Raw genomic sequence first — 21,425 nt, 5'->3', positions numbered from 1 at the left:
GCTCGACTGACCGGATTTGTTCTGCTTCCTCTTGGGGCTGCCGACGGCGGAGGGGAACTCGGCGTGACACGGGAGGCCGTTAACGCCGCCGTTCCTGTCTCGCCAGTTGTCAGAGTCGCTGCCGTTGCCGAGGCCTTCCCGGCTGTTGGACCGAGACAAGGACAGCGGGGAGTCCTGAGACGGAAAGCAGAGGAGAGAGAGACGGTCCAAACATTTAACCGAGTTCTGACGGGCTGCACTCAGGGAACAGAAACCTCTCCATGAATTGTACACAGTGAGACAAATATATGTAATAAACAAATCAAAATCCAATACGAAACAAATGGCAAACCAAAGCATGTCTGACCTCGAAGGTGGTGCTCATGCTCGGCTTGTATGGAACGTGATTGGCTCGTCGCAGCTCCTTGATGGTCTCGGCTGGCATGGACTTTGAGAAGCCCAGGCCGCTCCAGGTGTTGGTGGGAGTCCGCACCTCGGTCACCACGGGCTTCTTCAGCATGGCTGAGTGAACGCAGACGTGCGGGGGTACACTTTAACAGGGACAACGGCTACAATCTTGTCCGCGTACTTATTTCATAGCCTGAATGTTGTCAGTGCTCCCATTAACTACTTTTTTTCACTGGTTGCAATACATGCATTTGTTTTTTAAACAACCAAGTAGTATGGAAATTAAATTTTTGTATTTGGATCAAATCATTTGATCAAATAACATAACAACTTACCTTTGGTTGCCAACAGCTTCTTCTGTTCATAATCGAACGCCTGAAAACACAGCAGACCGTTTTTTTTACCCCCCCTTAATGACTTATAAATACCTCCAAACGCGCATACCTTTGCCTGTGTCTGTGAGTACCTGTATGTTAGCCAAGGAGGTCCCTGGCACCAGTCGGATTCGCTCCCTCTCGTTCTGCTGCGCTGCCCGCTCAGCCGCCCGCTCGCTGCCTGGCGCCCGCTTATCGGCCACGGGGCTGTCGGACGAGCTGGACTCGGCGTCCGAGAGGAGACAATCAGAGCTGCCGGGGTCACACACACACACACACACACACACACACACACACACACACACACACACACACACACACACACACACACACACACACACACACACACACACACACACACACACACACACACACACACACACACACACACACACACACACACACACACACAAAGGGGAAGGATCACGAGTGGATACTCATTCGCAATACTGGACGTTACAGTTGAATGTTCCAATATCCTCGCTGTGTAACGCAGTCCATACTGGACTGTTAACCTTCTCTTTTAACTCTGCGTGTTAAAACCTCGTTACTTCACATTAAACAATAACTGCTAAACAGAGACTAGATGGAGACGCACTGCAGATGGGAGTTCTTGGTGCCCTGCAGCAGCTCCACAGCCTGTCGCTTCCCCGATGACGTCTTGCATGAAGCCAGCATCTGTTTCAGCTCACTTCCGTTGGCCGAGTGCGAGGGGCTTCTGGGCATGCCCACTTCCACAAATGTGTCGGAACCTGCAGGAAGCGTTCACAATCACAAGGGAATTATATTTTTATGGTTAACTCTCAAGTTAAATCAAGGCCTGTGTGTTCTACAGAGAAAATGAACAATATCACCACAACCACAGGTCGAAACACTTCATGTTAAGTGTCGTTTTTCGCTGCATGTCATGCGGCGACTGGTCACCCAGTCGGTGTGTGTGGCTTGGTGGGCATCTGCATGTGTGTGTGTGTGTGTGTGCGCGCGTGCGTTTAAGTCTGACGAGTCTCAGTTGGATCCTGGATTTTTTTTTTTTTTTTAAACAGCAGCTGCAATCATAGTGGCTTTCCTTCCAGTCCGACAGGTGTCAGTGACTTTATGCTGAATGTACACAGTGTGCTGTATGGCTTAAAATAACATGATGTCAGTCAATCTACTGAATCTCTCTGGGGTTTAATGTTTGGAACAATCCCCCCGCACACTCTCATTCCACAGAGAACAGTCAATCGGGCTGGGCGAGCCAGTCCAAACACATTCTGGGACACAGGAGAAGGTGAGGGAGGGGGGGAGGGGAGGGAGGGGGGGAAACCTTCCCGGGATGCACCGGACTGGGGGAGGACCGCCTCGGAAAGCAGCGGGGGGAAAAACGAGACGCGTGAGAGTGAGCGTTTTCAGGGGAAACCCGCGAGCGCGAGACCCGGAGGAAGCCGGGGGCCTTCTGCACCGCGAGGAGACCAGCAGTTAATCTCCTTCCAATTCAATAAACGCAGTCAAGAGGGAGGGAGTGTGAGGTTAAAACCAGAAATAAGTTCATTTAAAGGCATTTCCCCTCAAAGTGGGTTTATGGGTTACATAAATCTCAAGTGTAAAAGCTGAAACTGGACATTTATGTAAAGTCTGCGTGGTCCAGAGGAGTCGACTGCTCAAAATAATGTGGGATCTACCCAAGGTTAAAATAATTCATAAATCACCAGATTCTCGTCATTGCTTCAACCGACACATGAGGGCAAGACTTCAAATATAATTTCCCTTATATAATTTAACAATAAACTCCTACACAAGTTGTAAGGAATAGTTTATGAAAAACATTGACTATAATTTTCTTTAAAATAGCCCTGATATTTTGGTTTGAGGGGGGGGCAATTAGCTGGTAAGCTGGGAACTGCAGACAATGCATTATTTAAGGCAGAATAAGACTGTATAAGACTGAATAAAATTACATTAGATGTCTGCAATACACTGAAATGTTTAACAAGTTTCATGGCTGCACGGCGATGTGTTTCATGACAATTTGATACAAATAAAACGGCTTATTGTTATAAAATATACTGAAGCTTAGACACAGGAACATGCCACATGCAGTCTCCGGCTGGTTGAGGTTCTTGAGGAGGAATACCTTCGTCCGGGTCAGACTTGCTGGACAGCGGCTTGGACGGATTGTGTCCTCCGGCCTCCTGGACCTGGTCACACGGGGCCGGGCTCAAGACCGTTTCTGCAAGTGATGCCGTGCCTATCCTCCCATAGACTGAGCCCGAATGCTTTGTATTCACAAAAAAAATAAATACACAAAGGCATTTACTAAACAGAAACGTCACGGTGAAGTCAAAATAACGCAGCACACACTGTACCACTCGGGCCGACCTTGACGTGTCCATTGAGGGAGCAGGAGCCCTTGGAGCAGTCCGGGACCCCGTTGGGCTGTAAATCTATTGGGGCGAGGCCGGGTGGAGGAGACGGTGTATTCTGCGTGTAGCCCTGGACACCCGACAGCAGGATGCTACTCAGGGTGGCCTGGGCGGCCGGGTGCAGCAGCAGCTGAGATGAGAAGCCTTAAAAAAACAAACAAAAAAAACATAGTAGAATGTGGCTTTAAACAGGTAGCTAACTTTCCGTGAGGAGGATGTGGGAAACTGTGTTGCGGATGATTCAATAAAAACGCGTTGGTCCGACAGACCGACCTTGGGTGCCGGTGAGGGAGCTGGCCCACAGGGAGGCGGTGGGAGTGGGGGTGCTCGGCCCGGTGCTCTGCAGGGGGCCCATGGAGGAGTTCAAGCTGTTGAGGACGGCGTTGGGCGCAGCAGAGCTGCTGAGGGAGTGGGCCGCCGTCGCTCCCAGGAAGCCTGAGCACAACGGGGGGAGGAGGAGACGAATACACATCAGCGGTTGGACCCGTCGGAGAGGCATTCGCCGAGCTAATCACACGTTGCCCGACGACGGCCTTCAAGAAATCATTTTGGACTCCCAGCTACTCGGCCGGAATTCCATCAAACTGTCATCAAGCAGACAGCGAAGGAAGGGGAAGAATTTCTTGCATTTCTACAAGGCCGCCGCGGAGGCCGGAGTACATATCTCGCATGTCCTGGTGCCCAATGAAAACATGTTATTGAGAGCACCAAGATTGCGGTGGTTGGTGTCTTAACCCTAACACAGCGTATGAAAACAGAAAGCAGCAAGTCTGTGGCTTTAACAAGGGGCTCGTTTGGCTCCAGGAATAAGGTCCAGTCTTCATCTGGCAGACTGGCCTGTAATCGGAGGAAAAGAAGCATGTAGCAATTACTAAAGGCAAGGATGTGGCCGTCCAAAGCCCCCCCCCCCCCCCAGGGGCCCTGGGTTGAAAAAAAGAGACTGAGGGTTATGGTGGATTCTTATTTTTTGGGGTGTTTCCCTATCATACAATAAAATGTCAATTGAATCAATATCAGATAAAAAGTAAAAAAAAAATCAAATATACACCACTGCAAAAACATGTTCCATCTACTACCTCAATGCTCAAAAAATAGATAAATGGAGTTATATATACAGCAAAGTCGTAATCCATTTAAAAGTGGCCTGAGGACTCTTCCAGGCCGAATTGTGGGCCTAAATATTGAGGTCAGACAAAAACTCCTCTGTCAGTTACAGCCGCTCATCAGCCCGTGATTCACAAGTCAATGATTCACTCAAACTGGCTCAAACTAAATCGGAGAATGAGGTTATTATCTGATGGTTGGCTGATCAAAGGTTTGTTCACGCGGGACTCATTTCTTGTCATAATAGTAATACCATGAGGCTGAGGTCAGTCCTTAGACTCCCACAGTAAAGCGCATACAGATGATGATGTCATGACTCCCTGGCTCTGATTTATGTGGATTTTGAGAAGATCTTCGTGTCTGAATCAGAAAAATTCAGCAAACCATGTGATGCCAGGCCTTGAGGAGATCTCACTCTGATGGCTTTAACAGATGTTAGGAGAGAATTCTATCCATGTGTGACTGGTACCGACGCACATTTCACTTTTAATTAATTTAGGGTCACCTATTATCTTTGCGCACACCTCCCCCTCCCGCACCGCAACGTGGAATGAGTTGCACATTCTTAAGAAGTTTCGACAGTGTCCTACCCAGATTGCTCAGCCCCAGGCCAGCTGAGGCCAGGATGTCCAGGCCAACGGGGCAGATGAGGGACGGGGACGGGACGTTGGCGGAGGGATTCAGCGCCACAGAGGAGGAGGACACCCCGTTGCTCTCCAGACCCAAGAGGAATTTCCGGGCTTCGTACATGTTCACGGCATTCCTCTCCACACTCTTGACTATCACAGACTGGAGAGGGGACGGAGCGAGGAAAGAGGAAAAGGACAGGTGGGGCGGACGAGGAGGCGAGAGGAAAGAGGCGAACCAGAAGGGAGGGGAGCGGCGTGAGACGTAGACAGAAGAGGACAGGAGGGAGGGGGGGGGGGGACGTCGGCATCGGAGACAGGGAGGAAAAGGGAGGATGAGGGGGGAGAGCACATTAAGGGGAGTAAGGGGGGGGGGGGGGGAGGGGGTAGGATAGATTGGGAAGGGTAAACATTGACGCAGTGTGGGAGAAAGATGGAGACAAAGTTTGAGAGGAAACATTTTCTAATCAGTTGCACAACATACAATATCTCGCTCCTTGACACGATTGAGAATATGACGCAACGACTGACACTACGAAGCAATAAATAAATAAATAAATAAATAATTATGAACAGGAAATATGTGAATTTGTAAAAAAGAAAAAACATTCTCTCCACATCACCAGAAGCCCTGTCCTTAAATTTTGGATGGGCCTTATTGGATTACTGCTGTCACCTCGTTATAATGTTAAAGTGAGGGGTTCTTTAGAGGAGGCTGGGATTCCCCGCTGTCACCTTTTCTCTGTGGCACGACTCCAGCTTTTTCTTTTTAGATGTCAAATAGCAATGAAATGTGACATGGGGACGTATAATTCACTTCAACGTCATGCTGTGACATGGGACGAAGTGTGCAATTCTCCAATGAACCCCGTCTTTATTCTCCCTGGGAAGGCAGCTTGCGGGTTCGTTTCCCATTATTTCCTTATTTTCTTTCTATAATACCCTTGCATTAAAAATGGTTGCGGATGCCGCAAAAAGCAGACGTCAGTTTTAAGTGCAAAATATAAACAGTGCGTTTGAATCATTTCTTCTAAAACAACATGGTGACTGTGCTGTGTGATTGTGCGCCTTGGGTCACACCTTGCTGGGTTGTTTGGGCTTGGGTTTGATACTGATGAAGACGTCGAGCTGCTCCATTAGTGCTGTGATACACTGGGGATCCACCTCGATGTCTTCTTTGATGTCAAACATCAACACCAGAGGCAAGCAGCCCTGTGGAGCGAAAAAACTAAAATGAAAAGTACTCAGAGCCCGGCTAGTACAGTCTGTAACGCAACCTCTGTAACGCAAGTTGTGATTATTACAGGCCATTTGTCAAAACAGTAGTACATTTCACCAAAATCATTTGTAGACCTACATGTTCTGCATGCCAATAAGCACAAGATTCACTGCTGAACTCCCACACAGAGAGATTGGGAATTTCCGCCAAGAGCAATCCTTTTTGCATGATCACCACCACAAGCACCACAGACATCTGTATTTTCGGGGCGAGTGCTGGACAGCGCTCCTATTTTTGAGTGGGTGTAATTAGCAGCACCGTGTGGAGGCCTGGCTCGCTCTGACGAGGCCCGATAAAGGAGGTGTAATCTAAAGTCTGCCTGGATGGGGTTACAAAATCACACAGTGCACGAGCGACTCTCCTCTCTTGCTGTACGCTTTGCTCTTCTTCTCCCGTCCTCCGCTTTCTACGCTTCTCCACTCATGAATCGGCGGGTTTTACGACCTCGCTGCAAACAGACAGCGAGAGGCTCCCTTTTTGGGTGCCCAGACCTGGAGAAAAGTCACGTCTAGCGTTTGCTGGAATTGTTCGGGGCCAAATTGGGAGACCGCAGACAAAAGACGACCTCCGGCAGAATTACTCTCTTCTCCAAAGAGAAAGCCAAAGCTTAGTTTACCACGGAGCATTTCTAAATCTGAATGTGAGGCGCTCCTGGTCCAAAAAAAAAAAAAAAAACAGAAATGTGCCGACTTGTAAATTACAGTCCGAGTGACGTTTAGATCCACTAAAAAATCGACTGACCAGATCACCCCTTTCAGAACCGAGCGGGATAATCTGTACACAGCCAAGCGGGACGCGACATGTGCTTCTCCATCTCGCATGCAGGCAGGTACGTGGGGCTGGAGGTCACGCAGGGCAGACCTCGAGGCGGCTACAGACTGTTCAATATGGATAAGCAATTCAGCAGCAGAGCCGACAGAATCTCAATAGGAAACCGCAACGAGGCAATCGCCGTTCACTCCTCAAACCCCCATCTCGAAAACCCACGTTCGGCATCAACACATCTCCATTAAGGCTACCACACACGGTCTGTGTGCGAATGATCCGCGGTACACACCATGAGGTACTGCCGTGCCAGGCAGACCGATTCGATCGTGCCCTGAATGTAGACCGTGGATTTCTTCTGGGGGCTGTTGGGGTCGGGGAAGTGAATCTGGGCCCCCGTCCGCTGGGTGATGTGCTTGATGTTGCTGCCGTTGCGGCCCTTCATAAAGAGGTGGTGCTGCGGCGCGATGTCCAGGTGGGTGGTGATGGAGACGGCGCTCGCCAGGCTGCCGGCCAAATGCTCCAGCAGCAGAGCGGTGCCCCTCTGGGGAGACAAGGACGCCAAAAGATTCTATGAATATGTAAAAGAAAAATACGCTGCTCGTTTAATAAGATTAATAATAGTCTACAGCCATTTTGGAGACACTATGCCCATCGAGGTCATTCGCATTGCAGATTAATCTCTTGATTAATTGTAGGATTATTGGATTATCCGTTTGGTCTATAAAATGTGTTTCCCAAAGCCTAAAGGTGACCTTCTCAAATGTCTATTTGTCCACAAGAAAAAATATAGTTAATACAACAACCAGAAACATTAAGAAACGTTTTCATTTATGTTGATTTACATTATTAATTTGTCTTTTATTAAAGAAATGGTTTGGCCACTTAAAGTAATATTAAACTGCCAGACCTAAAGTCCAATACTCCCACATTATCATGATATAATTCTGATAAAAGCAGCAACTCATCACAGTTGAGAGGCATGAACAAACAGATGTTTATCCTTTGTTAAAAAGTATTCAGTTATCAAGCCCAAAGTCTCACATTTGCTGATGATAATTTTATCAATTAAAATTATTTTGGAAAACATTGTCAACATTCATCTTTGTGAGCAGCGTACAGTACAATAGTGTGTAAATATAAAACAAGTTTTCCTACTCTTTATGGATGCATGATATTTGAAGGAGGAGTGAGTGTAAAAATGAAATCTACCAGCAATAAAGTAAGACTACGGTGAACAATTTACTGACATCTCAAAAAAATCTCAAACTATCAATTAAATCCGGTAAAGATGGGACAAATAAGCTGGAAAAATGTTATTTATAACAACAGCCAGACCTCAAACTCTTCAGTTAAAGACAGGATTCGTGCAGCCAAGTTTCCCATGAAGAGTCTTTTATTTTTCTTTACAATCAATGGAAACCATTATATTTTCCACTGCATTTGCCGCCCTGTTGAACAGTCTCATTCCAGACCATCACTTGGCCCAAGTAAAGTAAGTCATTGCATTGACAATCCACAGTGGTTTCGGCAATTCTTGAAGGGGCTCCCAGTGTCTCACACCACCACATGACATAGCACACATATTCCTCTAATCCTCCAGCCTTCCTCTGGAGTACTTCCCAATCCTGAATGCCACCCCCCCTCCCCCCCCCCCCCCACCAGACCTACCACGCACTCAGGGGGCCGTGCTTCTGCATACATACATACATACATGCATGCATGCACACATAAAAACGTGAACAAATGCACACAGTCATACAAATTAATTTTAAGAGTGCAAAAAGCCCACTTGAATGAATAAATGCAGGGACTAAATATCTGCCAGATGCATTCACTGCTCCATATTTGTTAACAGAGGCAGAAAGTGAGTCGGTAGATATGATCTGGCAGCGATGGGGGAACCGACTCCCTTGGCGGACTTCTGCCCAGCCGCAACTCAAAACGCCGGTCATGGAAGTGCACCTGTGAGCGTTCATAAAATACACAGTACGTGTGCGCTTAAACAAGCCGTGGACTGGCGAAACCACCACCAAAAATCTATTTAAAAATGCCGTTAAAGAAGAGAGCGTCCTCTGGACTTGCTGGGGAGTCCCTCTCCTACTGGACCAAACACCTCTCAGCACTCCGCTGCCCCAGCGGTGCTGAAGGTAATAAAAAAGGCACTTAAAAACCAGAAGAGCAAAGGAACGCCGACAGCGTTGGTGGGCCTTGACGCGGTGCAGATGTGGCAACCCTTTCCCCCCCCCCCCTGGTCTGTGGCTCGCCATGTAAACGGGGTGGAGGACAATGGGGGCATCAACTCAAGATATCGTTACACTGAAATGGCCGACACGGCGTGCGCAGCTCAGGGTTTTGGTCAGTTATTTCGAGCAGCTTGATGTCGGACCGATCGGCGCCCTCCCCTCACCTTGACGGCGTGGGCGTTGTTCTGCGAGCCGCGGACCACGCCGGTGGCCCTGTAGAGGCGGGTCGGGGGCTTGAAGGAGACGGTGAGGCTGTAGGTCTGCGAGATGTGCTGCACGGTCGCGGAGCCGGGGTCCGACTGCATGATGGCGGGTAGCTCGAAGGACAGCACGAGAGGGAGCAGCTCCTGCAACGCGGCGGCACAAAAGTGAGACGACAGAGGACCACCAGCACCATGCTGAGTGAGGCGCTGCAGTTACTAGAAGTCAGAGAGCTTTTCATCATGCCGCTGCCAAGAAAATATGGAGAAAAACCGTTTCCCGAAGAACACAATCCTAAATAGTTTCAGTGCATCTGATTAAACACAGAAAAGATGTGATTTCTTCACATGCCGTAGAATCATGTGAACGGACACAGACATAACAACAGTCCCTTGAGCAGAAGGTGGTGAAACTTTGCCCGTCAGCTCAAATAAATCCAGACGAGTTCATCCAAACGAAGTCGGCAGTGTTTCCCGGCAAAAAGAGAGGAACCCTTTGTTACTTGAAGTACGCTGCAGATTTCAATATTATGGCAGCAGTCGTTTAGGAGTCACACAAAAGAACCACTTTAGATCTCGCGTTTACCCGAGATGTGCTCATACGCTTCTTGGAAATGAGTCATTCAGCATTAAAAATAATGGAAAGGGGGAGAAAGAAAACTTCATTCGACTAAAATCCAAACAACTGATTAGTTTAATAACAACGGGGCGGCTCGTTCACATTCATTTCAAACCACTGAATCAAACCACAGAAAATTCCACAGACACATCAGCGCTTGTCATTTGTGTCACGGTCACAAAACAAAGGAGATGCAGACAGGAAGGGCCTCGCTTCATGCATACACATACTTAAGCATACATGGGAGAGAAAACACAAAAAGGCACACACCCACACACAAACTAAAGGGAATTTACACAAAGAAGAGAATGCACACACACACTGTTATCCAAACACTGAGTTTTGGGCAGAGCGCCACTATGGTTTTGGCTGCCAGTGAAGGGCAAGCAGCATGAATCGCTCTGACCAAAGAAATGCTTGCCTGATCAGTCCCATATGCGCCTGGCCTTACGTGTAGATCGCGTTTCAGGACTGGCTCTCAGCGGGCTTGAGAATTGTGGGTCAGCATTGAGAGGACAAGCAGAGCAGCAGGAGTTTGGGCACCGAATGATGAATAGAGGGATTTTTATGGTGGACCAGACCTCAAAAAAAAAAAAAAAAAAGGAGGTTCCTGCGTATTCAAACTGAAAGTGCCGATAAAAAGCCTCTGTTCCACTGACACGAGGCTGAGGGATGAAGAAGGAAAATACCTTCGAGGTAAAGCAACCGGCCAGACCTTTCATCACCTGCCTGTCGGCTCCACCTTGGAAAGCTCCAAGAAACCCCCCCGAGAATCCGTCTCCTCGACGACCGACTTGTTTCGGACTCTTAACAAATCTCCACCCAGGAGAGCCCCAGATGTACAGTGGACTGTGCAAGCCCGCTGCTGTAGTGTGTTGAAAAAGGACATTAACATGTGCCAATGCACCTCAGGGAGAAGGCCCAGCCTCGGCCCACTCTGGTTCCACGGGAGACGTGGGAGGATGTGGTCCGAAGGCCACCCAGAACCAAACACACAGCACACTGGCTATTGTTATCCAATGGCAGCAGTAGGGGAGGGGGGGGGGTCAATTACTGCAATAAACCCTCCTGTATTTTACAATGTGGTGTTTTGATAACATAATCCCGCCGTCGGACATTCCCTCTCATTCCTCTTATGAGAAAATAGTTTTAAATTAAGTTTGAGAAATGTCTCTGGGACTGATCCATTCTTCTCTTTTGTTGATCAGTTCACCATGAAACCGGAGCCAGGAAAAAAAATATCTTAAAGTTAAAGCAACAACTTGTCTTTTGTTTTTTTCGCCCCCACTAACTCCTTCAAGTTAAAGCAACAAGACACAACATGTCGTCAGCTCTGCTGATGGATTTCTTTTACCTTTTTTTTTTTCACCTCAGGACGGAGGCCCGGGGCTATCCGTCGGATCGGATGCTAAGCGCAGCATCACCGCCATCCAACCCCAGACCGTAAACGTAAAAAGCGCAGTGCCGATAAAGTGAACAAAGTGGACTGTGTGCTACTTTTCCTCGCTGCATTTCTAGGAAATTGCCTCCAGGTTCAGCGATGTGTCTTAAGCACAATCAAAGCTACGTGTGGAAAGGCTGTCTGGCCGCGACCGCAGAGTGTTTAATAGAACGGCATCGGCGATTTTGGGGGTTTCGTGGGATAAAGTGATTATCAGACGCGGCGGCCAAGTGGCCAGAGAGGGAAACCTGTCTCTTGATCCTCCCTCGTCATCCCGCTGGCCATGTGTTCTTTGGAGGCCAGAACAAACCTCTGTGGTTCTCTACAGCTTATATTTTAAACCTCTTTCTGCAACGCTGCTACGGTTAAGTTTGACTATCCTCTTGTTTCTTGAGGGGGGGGGGGGGGGGGGGGGTTGCGGCTTGGCCGCTTGTGAAAACAGCCGCTAAGCACGCAGAGGTGTGGGTATGCGTCCATGCAGGCATCTGCCAATACACACTGCTGCTGCAAGTTTCCAGCACGTCCGTCTCCGGTCTCCCTCGCCATCACACACTTCACTTGTTAGCTCTGGTCAGTCCGCGGCGGAGGAACGTGTTCACGGCACACGTTCGCCGCGGCGTTGAAATACATTTCAGGAGTTCAGGGACGTGTCAGTGCGCGTCAGCACGGAGGCCCACAGAGCCCACGGGGCTCAGGGCTGGAGGTCAGACTGGAGTCAGAGAAGAGGACAGAAACGAAGCCGGGCCTGGCGGAGGTGCAGAGTCTCGGGTCATGTTTTTTTTTTTTTTCTTTTTTACAGGTCTGGGAAGAGATTAGGAATAGTGCATGTAGCTTAAGGGGAAAATGCTAAAAACTGTTTCCATGGTTACCCATTTCCAACTGCTGAACTCTTCTGTGAGTCTAATGCTTTGTTTGTGGAGGAAGCAACAGCTGTGAGCAAATAAGTGAAATGGAAAAGGGTTTTCAGATGGATGGAGACTGGTTCATCCCGCCACCTGCCCTGTATCTCACGCTACAAAGTCACAACGACAAAGAGTCTAAAGAATAAGAGAAAAAAACCTTTCTAATTCAGCGAGGAATATCCTTTAAAGACAAAGGCTGAATTCCTACTTACCCGTATTTTTACTCGAGCTGCCTCCACCCCTCCCGGCTGCCCTGCGATGGACACCTGTTGATAATAAAAAGGAACATATGTAAAAACCAACTAGCCATTCCAAGACAAATATGGCCTGGATCATTGCATACACTATACACTTCATTTTAAATGTCAAAAGGAAAATCCAGAACCAATGGCTTCCTCTAAACTAAAACCTAATCCCTTTTTGTGGAATACTTCTAGTTAATGTTTTATATTCTTGAACCACATTATTCAACATTCATTACAGTTAAGTTATTTTTCCAATACAGCCACCAAGATGAGAGGTCAGATTAAAGGAGCAGCGTGGTGGGATTATTAGCCTCCAGCGGTGAGGTTGCAGATTTCATCTGCTCCACCCTCCATTTACAAGCATGTCGAATAAGTAGCGTTCAGGTAAGGAAACCTCAAATTATTCTCTCTAGAGCCAGCGTTCCCAGCCACAACACTCCCTAAACATTTTAAAAAGTGGAAGAATGGAGTAGATTTCTCCTTTATCATTTTTATTCTTTCAAAAAGGCAACTTCTCACTCTTGTAGATACAAGAAAAAGGTATTGTTGAAAGAAAACGAAGCAATTAAGCCAATGTAAAGCTGGCTGGTCCATCTCTGGCCTACAGTACTTCCAGAAAAACACACACATGCGACATGTTAAGCATATAGCTTGGTACTGCTGTGAGCAGCAATTTACATCTTTCCAAATTAAATCCATTGTAATGATTTGCTTGAACAACCTCCTGATTCCTGCCAGCTCCAGCGAAGGTAAACCAAGAAGCCACGTTGATTTTCACGCTCATCTATATTTACTTATCATCATCACCAACACCACCACTGCCCTTCAATATGCCAAGTACGCTTTGGAAACCAGAAAAAGAAAACGCTTAAGGGGTCTCGGGCCTAAAAAGGAGTCTCCTGCTACTCATCAGCGGGTACTTGCATCATGAGAGTAGGACCGGAGGGAGTCCAACAGTCTATGAGATAAAGAGAACTGGCAGGTTCAATGGTCCACACACACTACAGGCGTACTATGCAAAATCCACAGGGATGAGGGGAAATCACAAGAGAAGGCCCGTAAGAATAAATTAACACAGCACCTCGCGGGTTCATGTACTGGCCGCCCTGCAGAACTGCCCATACCGCACTTTAATGGTAATTACAAGCGGTTCCTGCTGCTTTTCTACACCGAGTCCGGCCAAAGCGCTGCGGCTTCCTCTAGGCTGGCCAATTAAAACAAACCAGCTGGACCGACCCCTCTGCGACCCCGACCAGCCCGAGACCCTGTGGTCGTTAATGCACGGCCTGGAGGGCAGCCTGCGCAGATCAAAAAAAAAAACACCGCTTCCAACTACTTGGGCTGCTTCACTGAGGAAAGCGAATCGCAGAACAAACACTCGGGGGGCGGCCCAACGCAATAAGGTTACACTCATAACATAAATTGGGCCGTGCTGCGGTTCAAGAGATCAAGAGCAAACATATTTGGCGGCGGCCTCCATCCTTCTCTTGTGCCCCTGTGAGAACAGCGGGCCGCAGTAATGATCCGTGTGGTGGCCACACAAACCTGGTTGCTTTTCTCGGCCTGGTTGTTCCTGTTGGAGTCCGGGAAATGGATGTGGCAACCCGTCTCCTCCATCACCCTCTTGATGTTGTTGCCACCTTTCCCAATAACGTGAGAGTGCTCCGTGTGAGAGACGTCCATCTTCAGGGTTACCCGGTTGCTCTGATGAGCAGGAAAGAAGAGAGAGGGCTGCGTTGAGATGATTGTTAATGCTTGCAGGAGCTCAGTGAGTGGTGGAAGATGATGCTGGTATAAATGCCTCGGCGAGGCACTTAATTCACATATTGCTGCGCCATCTGTTTCCTCGCTTTTGGTTTGAACGCAGTTGAATTTGTTCTTATGGTTTAATGCAAGTATGGTAAACATTTCACAAGAGAAGCTTCTTTTGCACTGTGCAAAAACATTCAACGTGACGGTATCATTAAAACAAATGTGTTTGTTTTCCACAGCAACATTGTGACATTTTAAAAGAGTATAAAACAAACCAAAAAGACGACCAAGACAAACATTAATCACCGAGAGCTGTCCCTTTTAATGCATCTTAATAGTCATAATAGCCCAAACTTAATATCTCCCCTCCCTTTAAACACTTTCACATGTTAGTGATTTCAAAAAGAGACAAATAAGCAACAGAACATGCAGTGCATTAACAGAGCCCAACGATGTAATGAAATTACCTTTTTGTGACACAGCCGTATTCTACGCTATAAACTAAGCCAATTGTGGGTTTTTTTTTTGCATTTGGCTGTTCAAAGTGCATGGATAATTGGCTGCCCCCAGGGGGTGCTACAGGTACTTTATTTCCTGCGTTGCCATGGCAATAACAGCCATGATGAACACACACGCGAGGCTCATGATGCGAGTGTCTGGAGGGAGCAGTGCCGAGTTTGCGCCACACTGCTGTGAGCAATCTGTCACTTGGAACCAGCGGGAGAGCCGAGGGGTGAAATGCACTGGGTTCCCACCGAGGAGGAGGAGGAGGAGGAGAGAATCACACACGGAGCCCATCTTTACTGTACCTTTGTGTCGAGGACGGACATGATTCTGTCTTTGGCTTCCCTCACGTTCTCCCTCTTCCCGCACACCTTGATGTGTGGATCTGCAGGGAGAAAGGCATTAAGAGTGGGGAGAACGAGAGCATGTTTAATGCATGCTCACTAACCCTCGTTTGATCCTTTCATAGGAGGTACAAAGAGACGAATTTAGATCCATTTGAAACAAGCATGACACAGCGATCTCCAGGGTGTCAACAAATTAGAGCGTGTGAAAGAAAAGCTCTGAAATGGTGACTGCTCATTTAAGTCGGCAGGACACCACACGGCGCAGGCTCGGCGGGGGTGCAGCTCCGTGGAATTACACTCCGGCACAAACTGTCAGTGGAGTCGAATAGGAACCATTAGCCGGAGTGAATTGTTCTGCAGAGATGTAGCCTCAATAGAATAAAAACGGGCCGCTTTTTGCCACATTTTTCTCGGACCTCATTCTGTCATTTTGTGACTGGAAAAATATACGGCGACTCATTTTCCAGCGTCTTTCATGGCTGCACGCGACACTGCTCTTCATCAGCGGCCCCCGTACAGCCGGTCTGAGGAGACCCCAGGACACTTCAGTGAAGGTCACCAATCACGACACAACAAAAACCAGTCGCAGCTAAGTGCTCGTGTCTGGGTAAGATTGTGTAAGCCCACATCTGGATGTGCCACATGCTTTGGAGAACACGCCAATGTGAAAACACACGCACGCCAATTCATTGGCATGGAGTCCACACGGAGCTTGCAAATCAGGGCAGGGAAAGTCTTTTAGGTATCTGAAGGTGGTTCTGTTCTTTATATCATTCACACTTGGAAAAAAGGGAGAGCCGGACTCTACAACAGAGGCTAGAAGCGTAACAAGCACCCTCCGAAGACTTGAGGGCAAAGGAGCTAAACAAAAGCCGAGCTGCAGTGAGAGACGACAAAAACAAAAAGCTAAGAAGACCAAAAGGGGAAAAAGAGCGGTTAGAGACCTTTTGCAGGCCCAGAGCTGGTTCCAGGACATTTTAACCATCATACAGCTGTTGCTGTGAACAATAGAAATCCCTCCACTTCCTCCTGTGGCACCAACTGTGACCATCAGAGGGAGTATAGCTCTTCCAGTGACTAACCTGCACTGCACATCTGGCAAACATTAGCCAGCCTAAGCGAGTGTTGCAGTGGAGATGTAGAACACCCCCGCATTTTCAGAAATGGAGTGCGCCGCCTGCTCTTTTATTCATGATTGATTGTGGGATCAAAAATGAACACCTTAAGTCCTAATTTGGCAACCAGAACAGCTGGAAAAAGCAAAGAAAACAAGAGAAGACTTGCAGCTGCAAAAAGGGAACATTTTCAGTCGCACGGATTTTACATAGTTCCACTTGACGGAGAAGAAACCTTCTGACCCGGAGCTCCGCGCTGGCACAGCCAAAAGCATTTTTCCAGCACACCACATTTGAAAATACCCCACAAATAAAGGGAATTCAGTACTTCTGGCCCGATGTTTCTCATTCAAAACAGTGGATGTGCATAACTTGCAAGTAGGATGAGTATTAGAATTTTTTTTTTTTTTTCCTCCACGCACAGACAAAACTAAAATCAGACTTTCAGAAATAAAAACAATGTGAGAGTATTGACCGTGGTGTCGCACTGTGCTCGAGGTGCAGACCTGGAGGGAGCGAGACGGCTCCTCGCTGCATTAAATCACTGGCGGAGTGCGGACGGCCTTATCACACCAGCACAGGTGGCAGTGAGCCGCCAGCCAGCCCGCAGGTGATGAATTAAATAGAGGATCTGGGATTTTGATGTAGTGTGGGGAGAGGTAACAAACATACAACCCCCCCCAATCACACCTCCTGCTTCGCTGCCGTGCACAACCGGTTCCAGACTACACAGGAAAGATAACGCAGCACACGGAAAAAGAACATGTGTAAATGAGCATGATTTACGATGGAGTAACAAGGACGTCGTGAGCTATTTTTAAAGAGGTAACGGGGGGGGGGGGAGACGGTTCGTGTCGGTCCCATGGAGGGAAAGGGACGAAGGAATGCAGATCGTTGTCTGAAGTAATATTTACTCTTCTGTGAGGTTCTAACGAAAGCCGAAATTAAAACTAAGTGGAATACGCTTTCTCGAGCTCAGGTCAGCTCATCGCGTCGCTCCTCGTGCATTTCGTTCGGAAGATAAGTGATCAGCCAACATTCCTCCCCTCTGCGCCTCTCGGTTTACGCAACACAGAGGAGAGAAAAAAAAAAAAAAGAAGAAAAAAACTCATAATTTTAAATATTCGGATAAAGAACATCATTCCCAGGTGGTGTTGGTTTTGTGAATGAACGTATGTTTGTGATGAATGGATGGTTGTATGGGAATAACGTGCCAGGCCTTAAAAAGTTGATCACGGGGTGGAAATGTTCTGATGTAACTCCATCAACTATTTTCCATACAGGAAGTTACATAATGCCATCGGATTCCACATCTGGCTCGAAGACACACACGGTTTACTCTCCTGGGGACAACAAAGCGGGCACAGCTACACCTACTCATTCAAGCCCGCTTCACTCCCTCCCAGAAGAGCTTCGAGTAACCGGGATAGTGTTTTATTGGGAACACAGCGCGAGAACAACAATAAATGAGCAAAGCTCTATACAAGGGACTCCCACCGCTCATCAGCAAGATCACAAAACCCCTCAGTACAGTACTTCATTACATTTTTAATGATGAATGCAGGAGCAGCCCTGAAATATGAGTTCAATAGCTTTCCTGACAACATATTTCTGGTTAAGACAACATTGACTAATAATCATTAACCTTTGTGAGGTGGAAAACTATCCCAACTATGTTGTTAACCGTCATTCACACATCTGGTGCAGTGTAAACACTACATCAGATAAGTCTTATGGATGCATGTCATGTTGACATGTTGAGCTAAATTCAGATTAATAGATGATGGGCCTGATGAATACCATCACTCAAAAAATGTATCCAATATAGGAATACTCTGAATATAGGATTACTAAGAAGAAACAAAGAGACACCTTTTTTGGACTTGGCTCCGATTTTCAGTTTGGAGGGCCAGGCGATCTGCGTTTGGGTGTCATCCATGATCTGCAACAGAATGAAGGAAGGGCATTAACATATTAACAAATCACAGATGTCAGCATGGGCAGAAATTATTTATATTCTTCATTCAATCAATCACAATTATATAGTTTTGTAGCAGCACACTATAAATGCTGATAACTCGCATCATTCTGTAGAAGTCTGCAAAACGCTTTACTTCATATTTACTCAGAAACATACATTCTCTGAAACTATCATCCAACGGTTACAAAACAAAAGCCTTTTGGACAAAACATGAAGAGAAGAGTTAATATAAAACATTCAGAAATTATAGAACGCTGGTAAAAGTCAGTTTTAAGATAAGTGCGATGACACATGTTCACCTGTGCAGAGACTGGTTTGTTTCTACTCAACACCCAAATCCTGCCTCCCTAACGCCCCCCAAAAGTCTAAACGTAAAAGAAAATCCTCTGAGTAAACTTGGCTTTAGTACGTGAAGAGAATTTATGTAAAAGCATCCTGTCATTGTAACCAGGAGCATGTGTACAAATGTAAAAAAGTGGAGTAAGGATCAAGATGCTGTCAGCGTTCCAATCGGGAGGAATCTATTACTCTCCTTTTCCACCTCGAGGAAGCTCACCTTGCTTTTATTCTTGGCTGCAAATCCACAAACAAACCCTTCGAGAGCAAGACGTCTGAAGGGGGAAAAAAACTGTCAAACCTTCCAAAAAATGCAAAGCTTACATGCCCTCTCCTAATGGCTCCGTCCTCCAAACGCACTGCGCTTGTTTTCACAAGGGGCTTTCCGTTCGCTTTAATACTTTCCAGGGGTTTCAGGGTTTTTTCGGGGGCGGCGAAGATATGAAGCTTTCAAAGCTTCGGTCACGTGATCGTTCCATTACTTTAGCAGCGCTGAGTGTTCACGGAGGTCCAAAGCATTAAGCCATGAGCCACAAACATAAGAGAGGGAGAGAGAACTGGGAGCCATCAGCAGCCCAATGAAGACAGGATTTCAAGCTCAGGATCAAAGCTTTTCACAGCCTTTAATATGCTTTTTTTTTTTTACATTTTTTGATTTATCATCAAATCGTAGGGGCTAGATTTCCTTTGTCAAACAACAACAACAACAACAGCCTGTACTCCTAGGGGAACTGGTGCACAGATCCAAAAGGGAAGCGCTTGAATTCCCCCATATGTTGGCCTGGAAGTAGCGTGTTCTGTTCAGCATTCTTTGCGAGTGATTCTGACAGCGCGTCTACAGCCAGTCGCACGTACCTGTAAAACGAGAGGCACCGCGCCGAGAGGCCTTAACGAAGGCCTCCCTTTCACTCTGCAGCCATAAACTCAGGCTCCATGATGGTTGGCTGGAAAACCGTTTCAAGCCTCGCCGATTCTCCACAACATTCTACAATCGCCAGTGAAACCCGGGCGGGCAAGAAGAGCTTCTGCGGGCGAGTGGGCCGAGATGAACCAAAGCAGTTGGAACTTTAAGCAACATTTAATTCATTAAAAGCAAGCTGGAAGTTCATTTATTTTTGGGGCTCTCGATGTTGCAAAAAGCAGAAGATTAAGAATGTTTACTTTAAATAGAAGTGTTTATCTTTAGAAAACTATTCTGCAATCCTCATGAAAGGCATAAAAAAAAACTATTAATGAAGGCCAATAAAACCATTGCAAAACACATTTGTACACAGTTGTGGAGTTGCTGCATTCTTGCTCCGGTCTCTAAAGTTGTTTATCTTTATGATGTAGAGAAACTTGCTCACAGTCACTGCTTGTGACTCTGGATTTACTCCCAGCTTATATTCAGTGAATCATTGCACCAAACGGGATTTTAGAATTATTCCGTGCAATCAAAATAATCAACTAAGCTGAAAACTGCTCCAGCTTGCTAATGATGCCCCATTAATGTTCTCCTACTGGAGACCTTTCATCCCTAGTGCCGCAATATTATCATCATCATTTAATTTGAAGAGAATGGCTTAAAACCACACGAAGTTTAGGCCTGCAACCACCAATCTGATGAGTTGTCTTTCATATATTCGCTTGGAGGCCCAAGTTGCTCTAATCTACCATATCACCACCCCCCCGTCGTCTGGTAAAAAGATAATAAATCACCAGTACCCTGTAGAGCGAGTGCAAACGTTCCCTCCAACAACAGAAGTCGCATGCTCCCACCAACAGCTGGACGCATCACAACAATAACGGACATTCTGTTCTCCTTGATGACTGCACTAACAAATTCCTTCACTTTCCTCTATGTTTCCCCATAGGTTTTTTTTTGGGGGGGGGGGGGGGCTTGGTCTCTTGCAACAATGACATACACTGGTATGGTCTGGTTTCAAATTGAACGCCTGCGTGACTAAAATCCACACGTTTAAGAAACACAACATTGGCGCCCGCCGCCTCTCACGAGTCAGCTGCAGTTACAGCGCGCAGACGAGTGAGCGGGAGATCCGTACGAGACGGCGGCAGATCACACGCTTCCCTAAAGTGATCAAACTTCATGGCCTATGCATCATCGACTCCTTCTCTAAAAGGAGGCCTTGTTCGGCGGGCCCTGTTTCCTGTCCGGCGTTGCTGTTCTTGGCGGCGCAGAGCAGATGGGACTGATTTCTGACGGACCGCACACCATTTAAAAAAAAGGGTGGAGGGCGTTTATTTTTACGGATGGGGGGAGGGGGGGGGGAAATACCTCTGGCACGGGCTGGAGACATTTGCACAAATTAAGTTACCTGTACATTTAGTCACATTCATTCTCTGCCACTCCACCCTCTCTGAAATGAATAAATACATAAATGACCACGGTTCGGTTCAGTCATCGACACGGCAGCTCCGTAGAGGTTTCGCAGCGCAGAGCGGTGGGTTAAAATCAAACAGGATGTCATTAGGGGAATGTCATGGAAGGGCTGCGTGTGTGTGTGTGTGTGTGTGTGCACGATACTATAGCTCAGCAGCAATCAACATGGCACAGGCATGTTTCCTGGCCCGCACTGCAATGGTGCAGCTGTTGATTCAGCTGGAATGTGTGAGTGCGTGTGCGTGTGCGTGTGTGTGTGTGTGTGTGTGTGTGTGTGTGTGTGTGTGTGTGTGTGTGTGTGTGTGTGTGTGTGTGTGTGTCTGCGTGCGCGCGCTTGGGAGGGGGAGGGTGGAGGTAAAGAGACAGGCTGAGGGAACAGCGTGGACTGAACTGTCCCCACGAGACACAACATTCACAACA

At 47.3% G+C, this 21,425-nt stretch overlaps 1 protein-coding gene across 1 annotated transcript in view; it reads right to left on the bottom strand.

Moving 5' to 3' along the window:
- The window catches only part of LOC119214390 (protein bicaudal C homolog 1-B-like), a 39,813-nt gene that overhangs the window by 4,523 nt on the left and 13,865 nt on the right, over nt 1-21,425 (bottom strand). Inside the window, exons 3-18 of the mRNA XM_037466141.2 lie at nt 18,181-18,250; nt 15,152-15,231; nt 14,136-14,294; nt 12,558-12,611; nt 9,348-9,530; nt 7,230-7,481; nt 5,974-6,105; nt 4,858-5,056; nt 3,437-3,598; nt 3,120-3,307; nt 2,875-3,016; nt 1,360-1,513; nt 854-1,013; nt 723-762; nt 347-501; nt 12-174 (exon numbers count right to left, since the gene is read on the bottom strand). Coding sequence (XP_037322038.2) covers nt 12-174; nt 347-501; nt 723-762; nt 854-1,013; nt 1,360-1,513; nt 2,875-3,016; nt 3,120-3,307; nt 3,437-3,598; nt 4,858-5,056; nt 5,974-6,105; nt 7,230-7,481; nt 9,348-9,530; nt 12,558-12,611; nt 14,136-14,294; nt 15,152-15,231; nt 18,181-18,250 — 2,293 coding nt within the window. The remainder of the gene's footprint in view (nt 1-11; nt 175-346; nt 502-722; nt 763-853; nt 1,014-1,359; nt 1,514-2,874; nt 3,017-3,119; nt 3,308-3,436; nt 3,599-4,857; nt 5,057-5,973; nt 6,106-7,229; nt 7,482-9,347; nt 9,531-12,557; nt 12,612-14,135; nt 14,295-15,151; nt 15,232-18,180; nt 18,251-21,425) is intronic.

Source organism: Pungitius pungitius, chromosome 13, assembly GCF_949316345.1.
Source record: "Pungitius pungitius chromosome 13, fPunPun2.1, whole genome shotgun sequence".
NCBI lineage: Eukaryota > Metazoa > Chordata > Actinopteri > Perciformes > Gasterosteidae > Pungitius > Pungitius pungitius.
This window is presented reverse-complemented; position numbering and strand designations above follow the sequence as displayed.